Source organism: Nerophis ophidion, linkage group LG06, assembly GCF_033978795.1.
Source record: "Nerophis ophidion isolate RoL-2023_Sa linkage group LG06, RoL_Noph_v1.0, whole genome shotgun sequence".
Classification (NCBI taxonomy): Eukaryota; Metazoa; Chordata; class Actinopteri; order Syngnathiformes; family Syngnathidae; genus Nerophis; species Nerophis ophidion.
This window is the reverse complement of record NC_084616.1, coordinates 22,249,592-22,267,061: the sequence shown is the minus strand read 5'-3', so window position 1 is coordinate 22,267,061 and position 17,470 is coordinate 22,249,592. Positions and strand designations below refer to the sequence as shown.

Below are 17,470 nucleotides of genomic sequence, written 5' to 3'. Positions count from 1 at the left end.
CACTGTGCCTTTAGCTTTAAACTTGCGAATTATGCTCCCAACTGTGTCTCTTGGAATGTGTAATGTATTTGCTATTTTTTTAATATCCATATCCTTTGTTATGAAGAGAAATTACATCTTCCCTTGACTTCTTTGACCACTCCCTGGACTTCACCATGTTGCAAATACACCATTGACCATTTACAAGAAGCTGAGCGTCACAGTCTTTTTCAATCAGTTTAATTGTTGCTCGTTATGGTTCTAATCACATCAACAGGTGTTTTCAACACCTGATTGAAAAGACCTTATTCACATTCTGTTCTTAAGAGTTATGAACTTCAAGGGGTTGAATAATTTTGTCAATGAGATATTAAGAGAAATTAAACTGTTTGGTATGTTACAAAATATAATGTTGTAATTCAAGTTGCATTTGTCTATTTGATGCATATTTATTTCATATGACTATAAACAAAATACGGAATAAATGTCGAATTTGCTAAAACACCAAAATTGTGTGGGGGTTGAATAATTTTGATCACAACTGTATGTAGCGTTTCACCTTGTAGGACACACAAGACACGCCCCTCTCACGAACACTCTGGTGGTTTTCCTCCTGTTTTCATCCATCCTCTCCTTTTCCATCCGAGAGTTCATTTTTGTTTCTCTCTTCTCGACTTTCCAAGCCAGCTTGGTTCTGCTGCTGTGTTGCTAGGCTACCAACTAGTTGAAAAAGAGTGGGCGTACCACACCCCTGTTCCAGCATGCAAGTGTGCAAATGCGTGCACACGAGCTGAAGACACAAAAAACCCGCCCAGAAGCACCATGGCGGCCATCAAACTCCTCATTTCCTACTCGGGAGAAACACGAAGAGCTGCATAATGGTTAAAAGCATAAATTAACGTTTGATGATCACAAGAAAAAATTATCCATTCAGTTCCCACTGCTTATCCTATGCAGGGTCACGGGGGAGCTGGAGCATACAACACAAATGCACCATGTTTCCAGTGAACATGAGGGATTCTCGATAAGGGAAGGAAAGCAGACGGTCCAACAAATAACTGGAATATGGCGTGCAGGTAGAAGCGCCGACGATAATGTCCTCCAACAAGAGTGGATGTGAAATCCGAGGACACTCTCACTCATCCATTTATTGATTTAGTCGATCAACCCTTTCATCCATTCATCTCTCGGTGCACCCAGTGTGTCCTCTAAAGCAGCTTTACTGTCAGCGTGATGGGGGGTTTTGATCATTTTATCACACTGTGCGGTGTTTGTTCATATCATCTGGCTACCTGCACATTTGCGGATTTTCAATGACCCCGAAGTCCACATTTCACCAAGCAGTCTGATGGGATCAGAGGTGGGTAGTAATGCGCTACATTTATTCCGTTAAATTTACTTACGTATTTTCGGACCATAGGGTGCACCGGATTATAAGGCGCACCGCCATTGAATGGTCTATTTTTTATCTTTATAAGGCACAGCGGATTATAGGGCACATTAAATAAATCTTTTTTTTTTTTCTAAATTGAAAACACTTCCCTGTGGTCTACATAACATGTAATGGTGGTTCTTTCATGAGTTCAGACTCATGTTCGGCAAACTAAAAATAATAATAACTGCTTTAGCAGTTATTATCTCTCTGGCACTCATCGAGAGTGAACGCTCCCCTTTCCTGTCCCTTATCTCTCCTGCTTGTTTCTTTGTTTTGTCTTGTCTTAACTTTCTTGTTGCCTCTTATTGCACTGCTCTCCAAATCTAAACATTGGAACTATTTAACAATAAAATTGACAAGATCTTGGGTTTAGAGGAACCTGCTGTCAGTATTCTTCTTCCTCCAAACACGACGAGTTGAGTTTATACCAAAATGGATACATGGATGATACAGCAGAGGATTGGGAGAATGTCATGTGGTCAGATGAAACTAAAATAGAACTTTTTGGTATAAACTCAACTTGTCGTGATTGGAGGAAGAAGAATACTGAGTTGCGTCCCAAGAACACCATAGCTACTGTGAAGCATGGGGGTGGAAACATCATGCGTTGGGGCTGTTTTTCTGCTAAGGGGACAGGACGATTGATCCGTGTTAAGGAAAGAATGAATCGTGAGATTTTGAGCCAAAACCTCCTTTCATCAGTGAGAGCTTTAAATGGTTGACCAAATACTTATTTTCCACCATAATTTACAAATAAATTCTTTAAAATTCCTACAATGTGAATTCATGGATTTTTTTTCACACTCTGTCTCTCACAGTTGAAGTGTACCTATGATGAAAATTACAGACCTCTGTCATCATTTTAAGTGGGAAAACTTGCACATTCGGAGGCTGACTAAATACTTTTTTGCCCCACTGTATATAATATTGCGAAACAAACCGCCATAATGTCTTACCTTATATACACATCATAATAATACTCATATGTTGAAGCACATCAAGCGGTGCGTCTTCATAGCTTACCAGTCGTACTAAAACATTTTTGATAAATTTTTGAGCACCGTGTAATGTTCTACATTTTCAATGGAATATATGAAATGTTGGGTTGTTTACTTGAGTCATACTGCAGCCTACACTTATCTGTTATGTTTGACTGCCATTTACTGGTCACACTTATTTTTACACCGTATACCAAATAAAATCGCTTCGAGGCGGGTAAGCTCAACCAAACTTATTCCGTACATTAGGCCCGTAATCCAACATGCCGCTACGGTATGTTGCATTAATAGCACCGTATTTTACGGGTTATAAGGCGCACTGTCAAGTTTTAAGAAAAAGCAAGGATTTTAAGTGCGCCTTATAGTCCGGAAAATACGATAGTATTAATGCAATATACCATAGCGGCTGGTTACGGGGTGTTAGCCAATGGCTTTGGCTGTGGGGCGGGACTTCCAGGGAGGGACAAGGGGAGTGACAATTACAGGAACAAGTATTGGCGGGAAAAGAGAGGAAACGCACATTGGGGTTTGTTGTGTGGTTGAACGCATCTTGTGCAATAAATGACAAGACAAACAGAGAACTTGTATAGGCCTACATTCCTGGAATGTTACAATACTTTTTACTTTTACTTGAGTATTTTTGTGACAAAGAAAAGCTACTGTTACTCTGTTACATTGAGTTTCAGTCCCACCGTTAAAGTTTCAGTCCCATCGTTACATTTATTTACATTAAAAATATTTGCAAAGACAGATTTATTTGTCAGCGATAATTTAACATGGAGGTTGATGGCTGTTACATCTGAGGAACTGTAGAGGATGTCAATCATCTGTTTGTGAGATTGTACATGTGTTTTGGGAGGTGTTCAGAATTTAGCTGAGAGACAAGGGTGTGGATATGTCCCCATTCACAATAGAAGAGATCAAATTTGGCATATTTATAAATGATGACACATAGAAATGTTTGTCTACAATATTTTGCTGCAAGAAACATTTTTTATACATAAATGTCGATTTCAGAAAGTAAAACCTTCATTTTCTAATTGGCTTAATTCAGGGGTTTCCAAACTTTTTCCACTGAGGGCCGCACACTGAAAAATCGAAGCAAGCTGGGGCCATTTTGATATTTTTTATTTTAAAAACCAATACAATATATGTATAAAAATATACATTTAGGCCTCCACTCAGGTTTGATCCCGGTGACACCAAAGGGTTTTGGTCAAAAAAATATTAAAAATGTGTCATTATTCAGTATTATTATCATTATAGGCTTAAATATCTAGATCAACATTAGGTCTATCTGTCAATATAACATTTAAAAAAAATTAAGTTGTATGCTCTTTTTGTCAAAGAAAACCTTTTTTTAATAGAAAAAACACAAAATATGCAATATTTTCACCCAACAACATTTTTAAGTGGAATATTTTAGATTCTGTAATAAGTGTAGCTTTAAAAAAAGTCAACAAGTCATAACAACATTGATTTTAATTCATTATTATTTTTTAAGCAATGACACTTAAAAAAATAAAATCACACTAAAATTGTTGGGGATCCAAAAGGGTCCTACTAGTTAAAGTGTTAAAAAATAAATTATAATTATTTTGTTTTCTTTTAACACAATTTCGAGATCAACTTCAGATCTATCCGTCAATTATAAGTTGTATTATTGTTCATGTTTTTTGTTTGTTTGTTTGTTTTAAAACAAAAACGTATGGCAAACACAAAATATGCAACATTTTACACAAAAAATATCTCAAAGTGGAATATTTAATGTCAGGTAATTGGAGCCTTGAATAGGTCAATAATTCATAATGACATTGATTTTGATTCATTGTTTTTTTATTTTTAAGAAAATCAGCCTGCATGGCAGCTTTGTGTTATTACAGTCAAAATTGCAACATTTTCTTGTTAAATTTGACCTGTTTGCTCTTTTATACCACTATTTATGTTTTGTATTTTTTTCTTTTTAAATCATATTTTTACAATGTGCCATTAAAAAATCCCTGTGGGCGGCAAATGGCCCCCGGGCCGCACTTTGGACATCACTGGCTTAATTGTATGAAATTATCAATTAAATCTTGGAAAATGGTTATAAATGCAAAAAGCCCTTAAACTGATATCGTTATTGAAACAAATTCAAGTGATTTTAATTTTCAATTGTATATTTTATCATCTTGTTTATTACTATTTTATAGGGGTGTGGGGAAAAATCGATTCGAATACGTTGCGCGATTCAGAATCGATTCTTTTTTTTTTTTTAAATCGATTTTTTTTTAATCAATCCAACAAACCACTACACAGCAATACCATAACAATGCAATCCAATTCCAAAACCAAACCTGACCCAGCAACACTCAGAACTGCAATAAACAGAGCAATTGAGAAGACACAAACACGACACAGAACAAACCAAAAGTAGTGAAACAAAAATGAATATTATCAACAACAGTATCAATATTAGTTATAATTTCAGCATAGCAGTAATTAAAAATCCCTCATTGACATTATCATTAGACATTTATAAAAATAAAAAAAAGAACAATAGTGTCACAGTGGCTTACACTTGCATCGCATCTCATAAGCTTGACAACATACTGTGTCCAATGATTAAGCAAAGATAAAATAAGTCATATTTTTGGTTCGTTTAATAGTTAATACAAATTTACATTATTGCAATCAGTTGATAAAACATTGTCCTTTATAATTATAAAAGCTTTTTTTTTTTTTTAAATCTACTACTCTGCTAGCATGTCAGCAGACTGGGGTAGATCCTGCTGAAATCCTATGTATTGAAAGAATACAGAATCGTTTTGAATCGGAAAAATATCGTTTTTGAATCGAGAATCGAATCAAATCGAAAAAATGTATATATTATTGAATCGTGAATTGAAGAATCGATATTGAATCGAATCGTGGGACACCCAAAGATTCGCGGCCCTACTATTTTAATACTCAATATTTGTATTTGCTTTTATTTTCTTTCCTTGAAAGGTTTTGATAATGTCATAATTTGCTCAACCTGAAAGGATGTGTAAAAAATGTTGAATATGTTGCAAGTGTCTTGTCTTTTATGTACATTGTGGATATATGTTTGTTCAATAAAAAAAATAAAAAATAGAAAACCAACAATAATATAAAATGTCAGGGACCCTTCTTCCGGCAGGCACTGTCACGTGACTATTTGACCAGTCCAATTTAAACACAAGTGACCGGGTGAATAACTAGATGGAGGGAGGGACTGTTTATATACGCCAAACAAGCACAAGGTACAAATATAGAAGCTGAAATAGGTCTGTATGGTAATATAAAAACCCACTTTTTAACAAGTTTCAGAATGTTCGCAGAGAAGACAGTTTAATTTTGTGACATGACGCCAGCTCATCACGGCTGTTTGAGACAACCAATAAGCAAAAATCACCTAAAAGACTTGACTAAAAAACGATCTTTGTGCATGTGTCTGATGATCCTAATAACCAGGAGTGTCATTTAAACACACAAAAAATTACCAACAACACCAAATAACAGTGGGTATGTGTACTTATCTCTGTTAGATCTGGAGCTTGTATGTAGCATTCTCTTCTTCTGCCCAATTTACATGACCAAATCGCTAACAAACTGAAATGACCGCAATCGCCCCCTAGTGTACTAGAAGCACATTGCATATGGCCATCAGTCACATTACAGGCCTATACTGAAACCCACTACTACCGACCACGCAGTCTGATAGTTTATATATCAATGATGAAATATTAACATTGCAACACATGCCAATACGGCCGGTTTAGTTTACAAAATCGCAATTTTAAATTTCCCGCGCAGTTTCTTGTTGAAAACGTCGCGGAATGATGACGCGTGCGCGTGACGTCACGGACTGTCAGGAAATATTAGCGCAGCACCATTAGCAGCTAAAAGTTGTCTCTTTTCATCGCGCAATTAAAACAGTATTCTGTGTTGCTCAATCTTTTGCAATTTGTTCAATTAATAATGGAGAAGTCAAAGTAGAAAGATGGAGTTGGGAAGCTTTAGCCTTTAGCCACACAAACACACGGTGATTCCTTGTTTAAAATTTCCAGAGGTGAAGCTTTATTATGGATCGGAGCGGTCAAGTGAACATGGTTCCCGACCACTTGTCAACCGGCAGGTTTCGGTGAGAAAATTGTGTTGAAAAGTCGCCTCTTACCGGAGATCTGTGGAGTTTGCGCCGTCCTTGTATCTGCCGTGACTTCCCTCAGACACTGGCCTCATGACACCCGTGGACACACACCTCCGACTATGTTGCCCACATATGTGGTCCTCTCCAAGGTTCTCATAGTCCTCATTGTCACCGACGTGCCACTGGGTGTGAGTTTTCCTTGCCCTTATGTGGGCCTACCGAGGATGTCGTTGTGGTTTGTGCAGCCCTTTGAGACACTAGTGATTTAGGGCTATATAAATGAATATCGATTGATTGATTGATTGATTGACTATTTAATCTCATTAAAACACTAGCAACACAATAGAAAGATAAGGGATTTCCCAGAATTATCCTAGTAAATGTGTCCAAAAACATCTGAATCTGTCCCGATGCAATCGCCTTTTTTTTTTAACTTTATTTTTTAATTTTTTTCTAATCCTTCACTATCAATATCATCATCCACAAATCATTCATCCACGCTCAAATTAATGGGGAAATTGTCGTTTTCTCGGTCCGAATAGCACTTTTTGTTGGAGGCTCCCATTATAAACAATGTGAGGACGTGAGGAGCCCCCACATGGGTGATGTCATCGTCTGCGACTTCCGGTAAAGGCAAGGCTTTTTTATCAGCACCAAAAGTTGCGAACTTTATCGTCGATGTTCTCTACTAAATCCTCTCAGCAAAAATATGGCAATATCGCGAAATGATCAAGTATGACACATAGAATGGACCTGCTATTCCCGTTTCAATAAGAAAATCTCATTTCAGTAGGCCTTTAGCGATAAGAGCATGGAAACTGGAACTTCACATGTAGCTGTGAAAATAGAAGAAACTGGATTTTTTTTTTTTAAAGACGAATCAGACTAATTGAGTACATAGAAACATACTGACTGTAAAAAGTGACATGACATCAGACAGCGCTGAAAAAACATAATTTTATGATTACTTTCAAACTAGTAAAATAATTCCACGTCCAACTAGAAAAAACATCCATCCCATCCATCCATTTCTACCGCTTATTCCCTTTGGGGTCGCGGGGGGCGCTGGTGCCTATCTCAACTACAATCAGGTGGAAGGCAGAGTACACCCTGGACAAGTCGCCACCTCACCGCAGGGCCGACACAGATAGATAGACAACATTCACACTCACATTCACACACTAGGGTCAATTTAGTGTTGCCAATCAATCTATCCCCAGGTGCATGTCTTTGGAAGTGGGAGGAAGCCGGAGAACCCGGAGGGAACCCACGCGTTCATGGGGAAGACATGCAAACTCCACACAGAAAGACCCCGAGCCCGGGATTGAACCCCTGACTATACTCAGGACCTTTGTATAGTGAGGCAGAAGCACTAACTCCTCTGCCACCTTGAAAAACATGCTGCAGTAAATTGTATATGATTTTTACACACACACACACACACACACACACCTGCCTGCTAGTGGTTAGCATGAGCGATTTTACATCAAATTTCAGTACCTCTTCATGTGTTAATGAAAACTATAACTAAGATAACAAACTCTGTGTAATAAGTGCACTCAAAGTTTGATATAACGTTGCCCAATATAACGCGATATTCTGTAAAATGTGATCGTGCCAAAGACCCACAAATTTTTGGCCATTTACAAGGCGGTGTGGTGGCCGGTAGACTAAATAAATAAATAAATGATAAATGGGTTGTACTTGTATAGCGCTTTTCTACCTACAAGGTACTCAGATCGCTTTGACACTACTTCCACATTTACCCATTCACACACACATTCACACACTGATAGAGGGAGCTGCCATGCAAGGCGCTAACCAGCACCCATCAGGAGCAAGGGTGAAGTGTCTTGCTCAGGACACAACGGACATGACGAGGTTGGTACTAGGTGGGGATTGAACCAAGGAGCCTCAGGTTGCGCACGGCCACTCTTCCACTGCTACAAACCGGGCTAGTAAGCTCAATATGGGTATTCTAGCAAGCATGTCCATGTGTGTGTGTGTGTGTGTGTGTGTGTGTGTGTGTGTGTGTGTGTGTGTGTGTGTGTAATCCACTCATAAAAGCGTTAAAAAGTAAGTCAAAGGTTTTTTTTTCTCCTTCAATTCCAACTCAACTTCAGATCTATCCGTCAATTATAAGTTTTTCTTTTTTTATGTTTTTGTGTTACCCCCTTTTCGTCCCAAAAAATGTTGGGGTTTTTTATATGTGAAACACACAAAAATGTGCAATATTTCCCCCAGAAATATTTAAAAGTGGAATTTTTGATTAATTAATTTTTTGGGGAGAAGTGACAGATTTCAAGTACAATTCCGATTTCTGGGGTGACAGTTCAATTCAGAATCGAGTCTTGATTCAAACCAATTCTCTAAATGTATTATTTGGTACATTAATTATGATGAAACTTTTTCCAAACAGGTTACAGGTTAGAAAAAGCTCCTTTTGGTCGCATGGAAATAGCCCAAAAACATCATTATAAATATGTTTTCATAATAAATAAATACATTTAAAAAATATATATAAGTATGTATTGTTTTATATTACAAAAAGTAAATCCAAATGCTGCTAAGTTTCCTTTAAGCAAGACTCATGTTCTGGTATTGGGGGCAATTGCTGACGCTGTAGCTGCATGTGCATTAAAAAAGGCTCGAAAAACAAACAGCTCGCCGTTCAAAAGACTAAATTTGTTTGCAAATGTTCGCGTCATTTACCCATCACTACTAGTATCTATTACCAGGTGCTGCTAGAGACAGAAGCTGACAGAGAACAATTTGTTACAGTAAAACAGGAGAAATGCAAAAGGCGCCATTTTCTCACAAAAACAGCCATAAAACATAAGTCATGCCGCAAAGAGCAACATACTCAGAAAAAAGAATGCAAAGGTAGAGAATTAATCTCACATGTGTCTTCTTTGTTGAACTAATTACACACGATGTTGACAAACTGTACCACATTGAGCTGGAAATGTGCTAAACGTACTTTAGCTTGTGTTAACTTAGAGCTTGTTAGCAGGCTAGTTTGTTGTAGATGTGGCCAAAAGTAGAAGGTTGTATACATTTTGTAACTCTTTCTTTCCCTGTGAAATAATGGACAATGAAATAATTAATATTATATAATAATTAATTAATAATAAAAGGATTTCAAGGTGTTGCAAAGTACACTGATATCCATACTTGCCAACCTTGAGCCCTCCGATTTCAGGAGGTGGGGGGTGGGGGTGGGGGTGTGTGTGGTCGGGGGTGGAGCGCTGGGTGTGGTTGGGGGCGTGGTTAAGAGTAAAATATTTTATATATATATATATGTATATATATATATATATATATATATATTACATATATATATATATATATATATACACATTTGTATATACATATATATAAATAAAATAAATACTTGAATTTCGGTGTTCATTTATTCACACATATACACACACATAACACTCATTGTTGAGTTAAGGTTTGAAATGTCCATCTTTGTTCTATTCTCTGTCACTATTTTTCTAACCACAGCTAAACTCTCTGGCAGAGAAGAAGTCTAGCAAAACTCCTAGCCATTATGGACTACACCTCCCACCCTCTACACTCGGACCTTGTGGAGAGAATGAGCACGTTCAGTGGAAGGCTCAGACTCCCAAAATATAACACGGAACGACACAGGAGGTCCTTCATACTAACAGCCATCAGACTGTATAATGCATATGTTCGTTAACTGCACTTAAACGTAAAATATATGTAGAATATATTTATATTATTCATATATTATATATTATATATATAATATATTATATATATTATATTATTTATTATTATCATTGTTTATTGTGAGCGAACTGTGGTGCTGAATTAAATAAAGTTCATTCTATTCTACATTCTATTCTATTCTACATTCTATTCTATTCTATGTACAGTAAAAGGCAGTATTGTCCTGTTTAGAGTGTCACAAGTTTATAACATTGGAGCTTACGGCAGACGAACTGCTTTACGGTAGACGAAAATGTGACTGCTGTTGTTGTGTGTTATTACCGGGCTGGGAGGACTTTAATGAAACTGCCTAACAATAAACCCACGTGAGAAACCAAGAACTCGCCCTCGATCATTCTACAGTTATAACGTCATTGGGCAGACACGCTCTTTATACTATGGGAAAGCGGACGTGAAAACAGACTGTCGACACGTCACTCAGGTCCACTTGGACCTGAATTTCGGGAGATTTTCGGGAGAAAATTTGTCCCGGGAGGTTTTCAGGAAAGGCGCTGAATTTCGGGAGTCTCTCGGAAAATTCTGGAGGGTTGGCAAGTATGCTGATGTCTGAACAATTCATATTTATGTGAATGGCGGTTCAAACTCCAAAGTATTTTACATTTTCACACTCTGGTTGAATTCCGAACTGTCCTACTTCAAGGGCGTTTGACTTATAAGTAGGACTGGGAGATAAAACGATATAGATAAAAGGTTTTTTTATTTCTTAGTGGGAAGAAAGTTGAATTGTGGAAGCAAGGTTGGTTGCATGGACAAAAGCACTCGCTCTCTGGTAACTTAGAAATGCAGGAAGTGATCACTTATCTGCGGGAGTGACACACTAACAGCCAATCAGGTAACGGTATCAATGCAGTGTCACGTTTGGTAGATTTTTTTGCATGGAGTGAGAAGAGAAAGTCCAAATGAAGAAATTGTGGGTAAAACCTCCCTGGCAATCTCAAGAGCAGTGCCAGCTACCGGGTTGATGGCCCGGGCATATAGCTCCCTAGCAGGCACGCTCGTCTCTCATGCCGGCGAGCAAGGTTCGGATCCTAGGCAGAACAGAAAGCAGGGACCGAACCAGGCGAGTCACAGTGGTGCCGTGACTCGGATGAGAGTGAGGTTTAGTGGTGTGAACGGGACGGAGGCCAGCCAGTGTCCGGGCCACTCCCTCGCTCCCTGACAACCTCAAGAACAGTACTGGCTATCAGGTTGATATTCTGGGCTTTTGGTTCGGTAGTCAGCACGCTCACATTTCATGCTGAAAAGGCAGGGACAGAACTAGGCGGGTCACAGTGGGGCTGTGACCCAGATGAGAGTGAAGTTTGGAGTGGTGAGCGTAACGGAGGTCAGCCAGTGTCTGAGCCACTCCCTCGCTCCCTGACAACCTCAAGAGAAGGGCTGGCTAACGGGTTGATGGCCCGGACTCTTAGCTCGGTAGTCAACAAGCTCACTTTTGATGCGGAAAAGGCAGGGACCGAACCAGGCGGGTCACAGTGGTGCCGTGACCCGGATGAGAGTGAGGTTTAGTGGTGTGAACGGGGTGGAGGCCAGCCAGTGTCTGGGCCACTCCCTCGCTCCCTGACAACCTCAAGAGAAGTGCTGGCTAACGGGTTGATGGCCCGGACTCTTAGCTCGGTAGTCAACAAGCTCACTTTTGATGCGGAAAAGGCAGGGACCGAACCAGGCGGGTCACAGTGGTGCCGTGACCCGGATGAGAGTGAGTTTTAGTGGTGTGAACGGGACGGAGGCCAGCCAGTGTCTGGGCCACTCCCTCGCTCCCTGACAACCTCAAGAACAGTACTGGCTATCAGGTTGATGGTCTGGGCTTTTAGTTCGATAGTCAGCACGCTCACATTTCATGCTGAAAAGGCAGAGACTGAACTAGGCGGGTCACAGTGGGGCTGTGACCCAGATAAGAGTGAAGTTTAGAGTAGTGAGCGTAACGAAGGCCAGCCAGTGTCTGAGCCACTGCCTCGCTCCCTGACAACCTCAAGAGCAGTGCTGGCTACCGGGTTATGGCCTGGACTCTTAGTTCGGTAGTTAACAAGCTCACTTTTGATGCGGAAAAGGCAGGGACCGAACCAGGCGGGTCACAGTGGTGCCGTGACCTGGATGAGAGTGAGGTTTAGTGGTGTGAACGGGATGGAGGCCAGCCATTGTCTGGGCCACTCCCTCGCTCCCTGACAACCTCAAGAACAGTACTGGCTATCAGGTTGATGGTCTCGGCTTTTAGTTCGGTAGTCAGTATGCTCACCTTTCATGCTGTAAAGGCAGGGACAGAACTAGGCGGGTCACAGTGGTGCCGTGACCCGGATGAGAGTGAGTTTTATTGGTGTGAACGGGATGGAGGCCAGCCAGTGTCTGAGCCAACCCTCGCTCCCTCACAACCTCAAGAGCAGTGCTGGCTACCGGGTTAATGGCCCGGACTTTTAGCTTGGTAGTCAACACGCTCACTTTTGATGCGGGTCACAGTGGTGCCTTGACCAGGCTGAGAGTGAGTGTTAATGCGTAAGTGTAATGGAGGCCAGCCAGTGTCTGGGCCACTCTCCGGCTCCTTGACAACCTCAAGAGCAGCAGTGATCGCTACCGGGTTGATTGCCCGTGCTTTTAGCTAAGTAGTCAGCACGCTCACCTTTCATGCAGAAAAGGCAGGGACCGAACCAGGCGGGTCACAGTGGTGCCATGACCCGGATGAGAGTGAGATTTAGTGGGGTGAGTGGACGAGAGACCAGCCAGTGTCTGGCTTTACCTCCAGCCCTCAGAGCAGACTCACCGTCAGACGTGCTGGACAGTAGTCTCTGGCAGAGGCCCTCTGTGTCTCCGAAGCTTTCCTGGATTTTCTGCAGGGCGTCGTTCCCCCTGAGCTCCATCAGCTCCCTCAGTTCCGTCAACGTGACCCCAAAGTCTCCCGCGCTGTGGCTGCCCTCCTCCCTCCCTCCCCCGCGAGCCCCTTTGGGGTAAAACTCCACGGTGCTGTTGGCCATGTCGCCCATGGTTGCCGTTGTTGACATGACCCGAGGCGGATCCGTGTTGTGTTCCTCCCTCCTTGTCCGTCCTCAGCTCAGTGACCCGCTGGTGTGTCTGCTGACAGCTTGTTCATGGGCTCCACAGCCCGCCTCACCCCTTCCTTGACTCCTTATTGCTTGAACTTCTCCTCGGTCTTGCCGTCTGCTGCTCCTTCACTTCTCCATGACTGGAGGAGGAGGAAGCGGAGGAGGGCGGATGAAGAACAGCGAGCAGGAGCACTTCAGGAGCACCTGGATCACAGCTTTCTTCACCGTGGTCTCGCCTGTCGCCCCTCCCTCCAGGTTCACAGCAAGTCCATGGACGCGGGCGTGGGGTCAAGTGGAGATCGGCGGATGGAGAGAGGGGCCAAAAGTTTGCCGATTCTTCAGACAGGACGTGGATCCAAGGGGGCTAGCGCTGCTCCTCAGGGACCTGGGAGAGAAAAAGGGACCGGACATTACAGGAGAAACTCACAAAATATCTAATTATAGCCCAGGTGTGTTCAAATGCTGCAGAAAAATATGAACGCGTAATAACATTAGTATTATTACTTTTGACCACTTGGGGGCAGTGCAAACTATTTCAAATCAAGACTTACTGTTTTCAGATATTATTTACATACACACTGAATGCATTATAATGAATTTATGGGAACAGATTCAAATCACAATGCTATAGTGTTTATTATAAAATTGACTTTATGATAAAGAAACAGCTAGGAGACATATTGAAGAATTGTTTTATTTCATATAATAATGTGTGGGTGCAATATGTCGAGGGCGTCTTGTCCAGTTTCACTTCCTATATGAAGTCGTACATACTTGTATTATTCAGTAGTGTGGAATGTCAGAAAAGGCAAGTGAAATGAGTATGTATGAAAACGTTAAATTATTTAATTTTAACTGTCTGCTGTATTTAAGTTAAAGTGGAGTGGTAATTGTTTGGGGGTGCGGGCAAAACCTGGTGGTCACAAACATTTATAGAGTTTTGTGATTTAGATACGTTTGTTACTTGATACCCTTTTATTCTGCCATAGAGTGTAAGTAACATGCAACTATAATTAATTGATACTTGTTTATAATAATAATAATAATAATGGATTACATTTACAATGCATCTGGAACGCTCGGTTGGTAGAGTGGCTGTGCCAGTAACTTGAGGGTTGCAGGTTCGATTCCCGCTTCTGCCATCCTAGTCACTGCCCTTGTGTCCTTGGGCAAGACACTTTATCGACCTGCTCCCAGTGCCACCCTCACTGGTTTAAATGTAACTTAGATATTGGGTTTCACTATGTAAAGCGCTTTGAGTCACTAGAGAAAAGCGCTATATAAATATAATTCACTTCACTTCACTTATTCACAGCGCTTCCATTTTTACACATTTTGTTATGTTACAGTCTTATTACAATTTAATTTTTGTTCTCGAAATTATATACAAACCCCGTTTTCATATGACTTGGGAAATTGTGTTAGATGTAAATATAAACAGAATACAATGATTTGCAAATAATTTTTAACCCATATTCAATTGAATATGCTACAAAGATGACATATTTGATGTTCAAACTGATAAACTTTTTTTTTGTGCAAATAATCATTAACTTTAGAATTTGATGCCAGCAACACGTGACAAAAAAGTTGGGAAAGGTGGCAATAAATACTGCTCATCAAACACTTATTTGGAACATCCCACAGGTGTATAGGCTAATTGGGAACAGGTGGGTGCCATGATTGGGTATAAAAACAGTTGCCCAAAAAATGCTCGGTCTTTCACAAGAAAGGATGGGTCGAGGTACACCCCTTTGTCCACAACTGCGTGAGCAAATAGTCAAACAGTTTAAGAACAACGTTTCTCAAAGTGAAATTGTAAGAAATTTAGGGATTTCAACATCTACGGTCCATAATATCATCAAAAGGTACAGAGAATCTGGAAAAATCACTCCACGTAAGCGGCATGGCCGGAAACCAACATTGAATGAATGTGACCTTCGATCCCTCAGAAGGCACTGTATCAAAAACCGACATCAATCTCTTAAGGATATCACCACATGGGCTCAGGAACACCACTGTCACTAAATACAGTTCGTCGCTACATCTGTAAGTGCAAGTTAAAGCTCTACTATGCAAAGCAAAAGCCATTAATCAACAACATCCAGAAACGCCACCGACTTCTCTGGGCCCGAGATCATCTAAGATGGACTGATGCAAAGTGGAAAAGTGTTCTGTGGTCTGACGAGTCCAACTTTCAAATGGTTTTTGGAAATATTCGACATTGTGTCATCAGGACCAAAGGGGAAGCGAACCACCCAGACTGTTATTGACGCAAAGTTGAAAAGCCAGCAGCTGTGATGGTATGGGGGTGCATTAGTGCCCAAGGCATGGGTAACTTACACATCTGTGAAGGCACCTATAATGCTGAAAGGTACATACAGGTTTTGGAACAACATATGCTGCCATCTAAGCGCCTTCCTTTTCATGGACGCCCCTGCTTGTTTCAGCAAGACAATGCCAAGCCATATTCAGCACGTGTTACAACAGCGGGGCTTCGTAAAAAAAGAGTGCGGGTACTTTCCTGGCCCGTCTGCAGTCCAGACTTGTCTCCCATCGAAAATAAGTGGCGCGTTATGAAGCGTAAAATACGACAGTGGAGACCCCGGACTGTTGAACGACTGAAGCTCTACATAAAACAAGAATGGGAAAGAATTCCACTTTCAAAGCTTCAACAATTAGTTTCCTCAGTTCCCAAACGTTTATTGAGTGTTGTTAAAAGAAAAGGTGATGTAACACAGTGGTGAACATGCCCTTTCCCAACTACTTTGGCACGTGTTGCAGCCATGAAATTCTAAGTTAATTATCATTTGCAAAAAATAAATAAAGTTTATGAGTTCGAACATCAAATATCTTGTCTTTGTAGTGCATTCAATTGAATATGGGTTGAATAGGATTTGCAAATCATTGTATTCCGTTTATATTTACATCTAACGCAATTTCCCAACTCATATGGAAACAGGGTTTATACATGATACTCCACAAGGAAAAGTATTTATTTTTGTGTGAAATTTTTGCAAATTTATTAAAGCAAAAAAAAAAAAAAATCACATGGAAATAAGTATTTATGGCCTTTGCTCAGTACATTGTTGATGCAATTACAGACTCAAATCTTTTTGATGCCACAAGCTTGGCACACCTATCTTTGGGCACTTTCTCTCATTTCCTCTTTGCAGCACCTGTCAAGCTCCATCAGGTTGGATGAAAACATTACATTTCTGCATTCCCCTTAGTCTAGTCCGGGAGGTGACCAAAAACCTGATGGTCACTCTGTCAGAACTACTGCATTCCTCTGTAGAAAGAGGAGAACCTTCCAGAAAAACAATCCACCCATCAGGTCTGTATGGTAGAGAAACTAAATTATCTGGTCTGAAGAGACAAAGATTGATGTCTTTGGCGTGAATGCCAGCCATCATGTTTGGAGGAAACCAGGCACCGCTCATCACCAGGCCAATACCATCCCTACAGTGACGCATGGTGGTGGCAGCATCATGCTGTGGGGATGGTTTTCAGCACCAGGAACTGGGAGAGCAGTCAGGAAAGAGGTAAAGATGATTCTAAAGAGATATCCTGGATGAAAACCAACGCTTCCCATCCAACCTGATGGAGCTGGATGAGGTGCTGCAAAGAGGAATGGTTGAAAGTGCCCAAAGATAGGTGTGCCATGCTTGGGGAATCGTATTCAAAAATACTTGAGGCTGTAATTTCTGCCAAAGGTGCGTCAACGACGAATTGAGCAAAGGCTGTGAATACTTATGTATATGTGATTTGTACAGGTGAGACATGGGGTTTTTTTATTTATAAATTTGCTAAATTAAAAAAAATGTTTTGAATGAAAGAAACGGCTGTTCTAAATGTGTCCACTAGATGTCACAATAGCAATTCTGTGTATCTTTGTAGATCAGGGGCCGGCAACCCGCGGCTCTAGAGCCGCCTGCGGCTCTTCGATCACTCTGATGTGGCTCAGGGGGTTCTATTTTTAAACAAAGCAAACAATCTGAAGTTGTCTTTATTGTTAAGTTATCGTGCCGTGATTTAACCAGTCCGGTCCACTTGGGAGTAGATTTTTCTCCATGTGGCCCCCCCATCTAAAATGAGTTTGACACCCCTGCTG

At 40.8% G+C, this 17,470-nt stretch overlaps 1 protein-coding gene across 4 annotated transcripts in view; it reads right to left on the bottom strand.

Moving 5' to 3' along the window:
• The window catches only part of atp2b3b (ATPase plasma membrane Ca2+ transporting 3b), a 184,826-nt gene that overhangs the window by 140,805 nt on the left and 26,551 nt on the right, over nucleotides 1-17,470 (bottom strand). For all 4 annotated transcript variants that reach the window (XM_061903092.1, XM_061903089.1, XM_061903090.1 and 1 more), the window contains exon 2: nucleotides 13,077-13,741. In XM_061903092.1, the coding sequence (XP_061759076.1) occupies nucleotides 13,077-13,314 (238 nt within the window). In that variant the 5' untranslated portion in view covers nucleotides 13,315-13,741. The remainder of the gene's footprint in view (nucleotides 1-13,076; nucleotides 13,742-17,470) is intronic.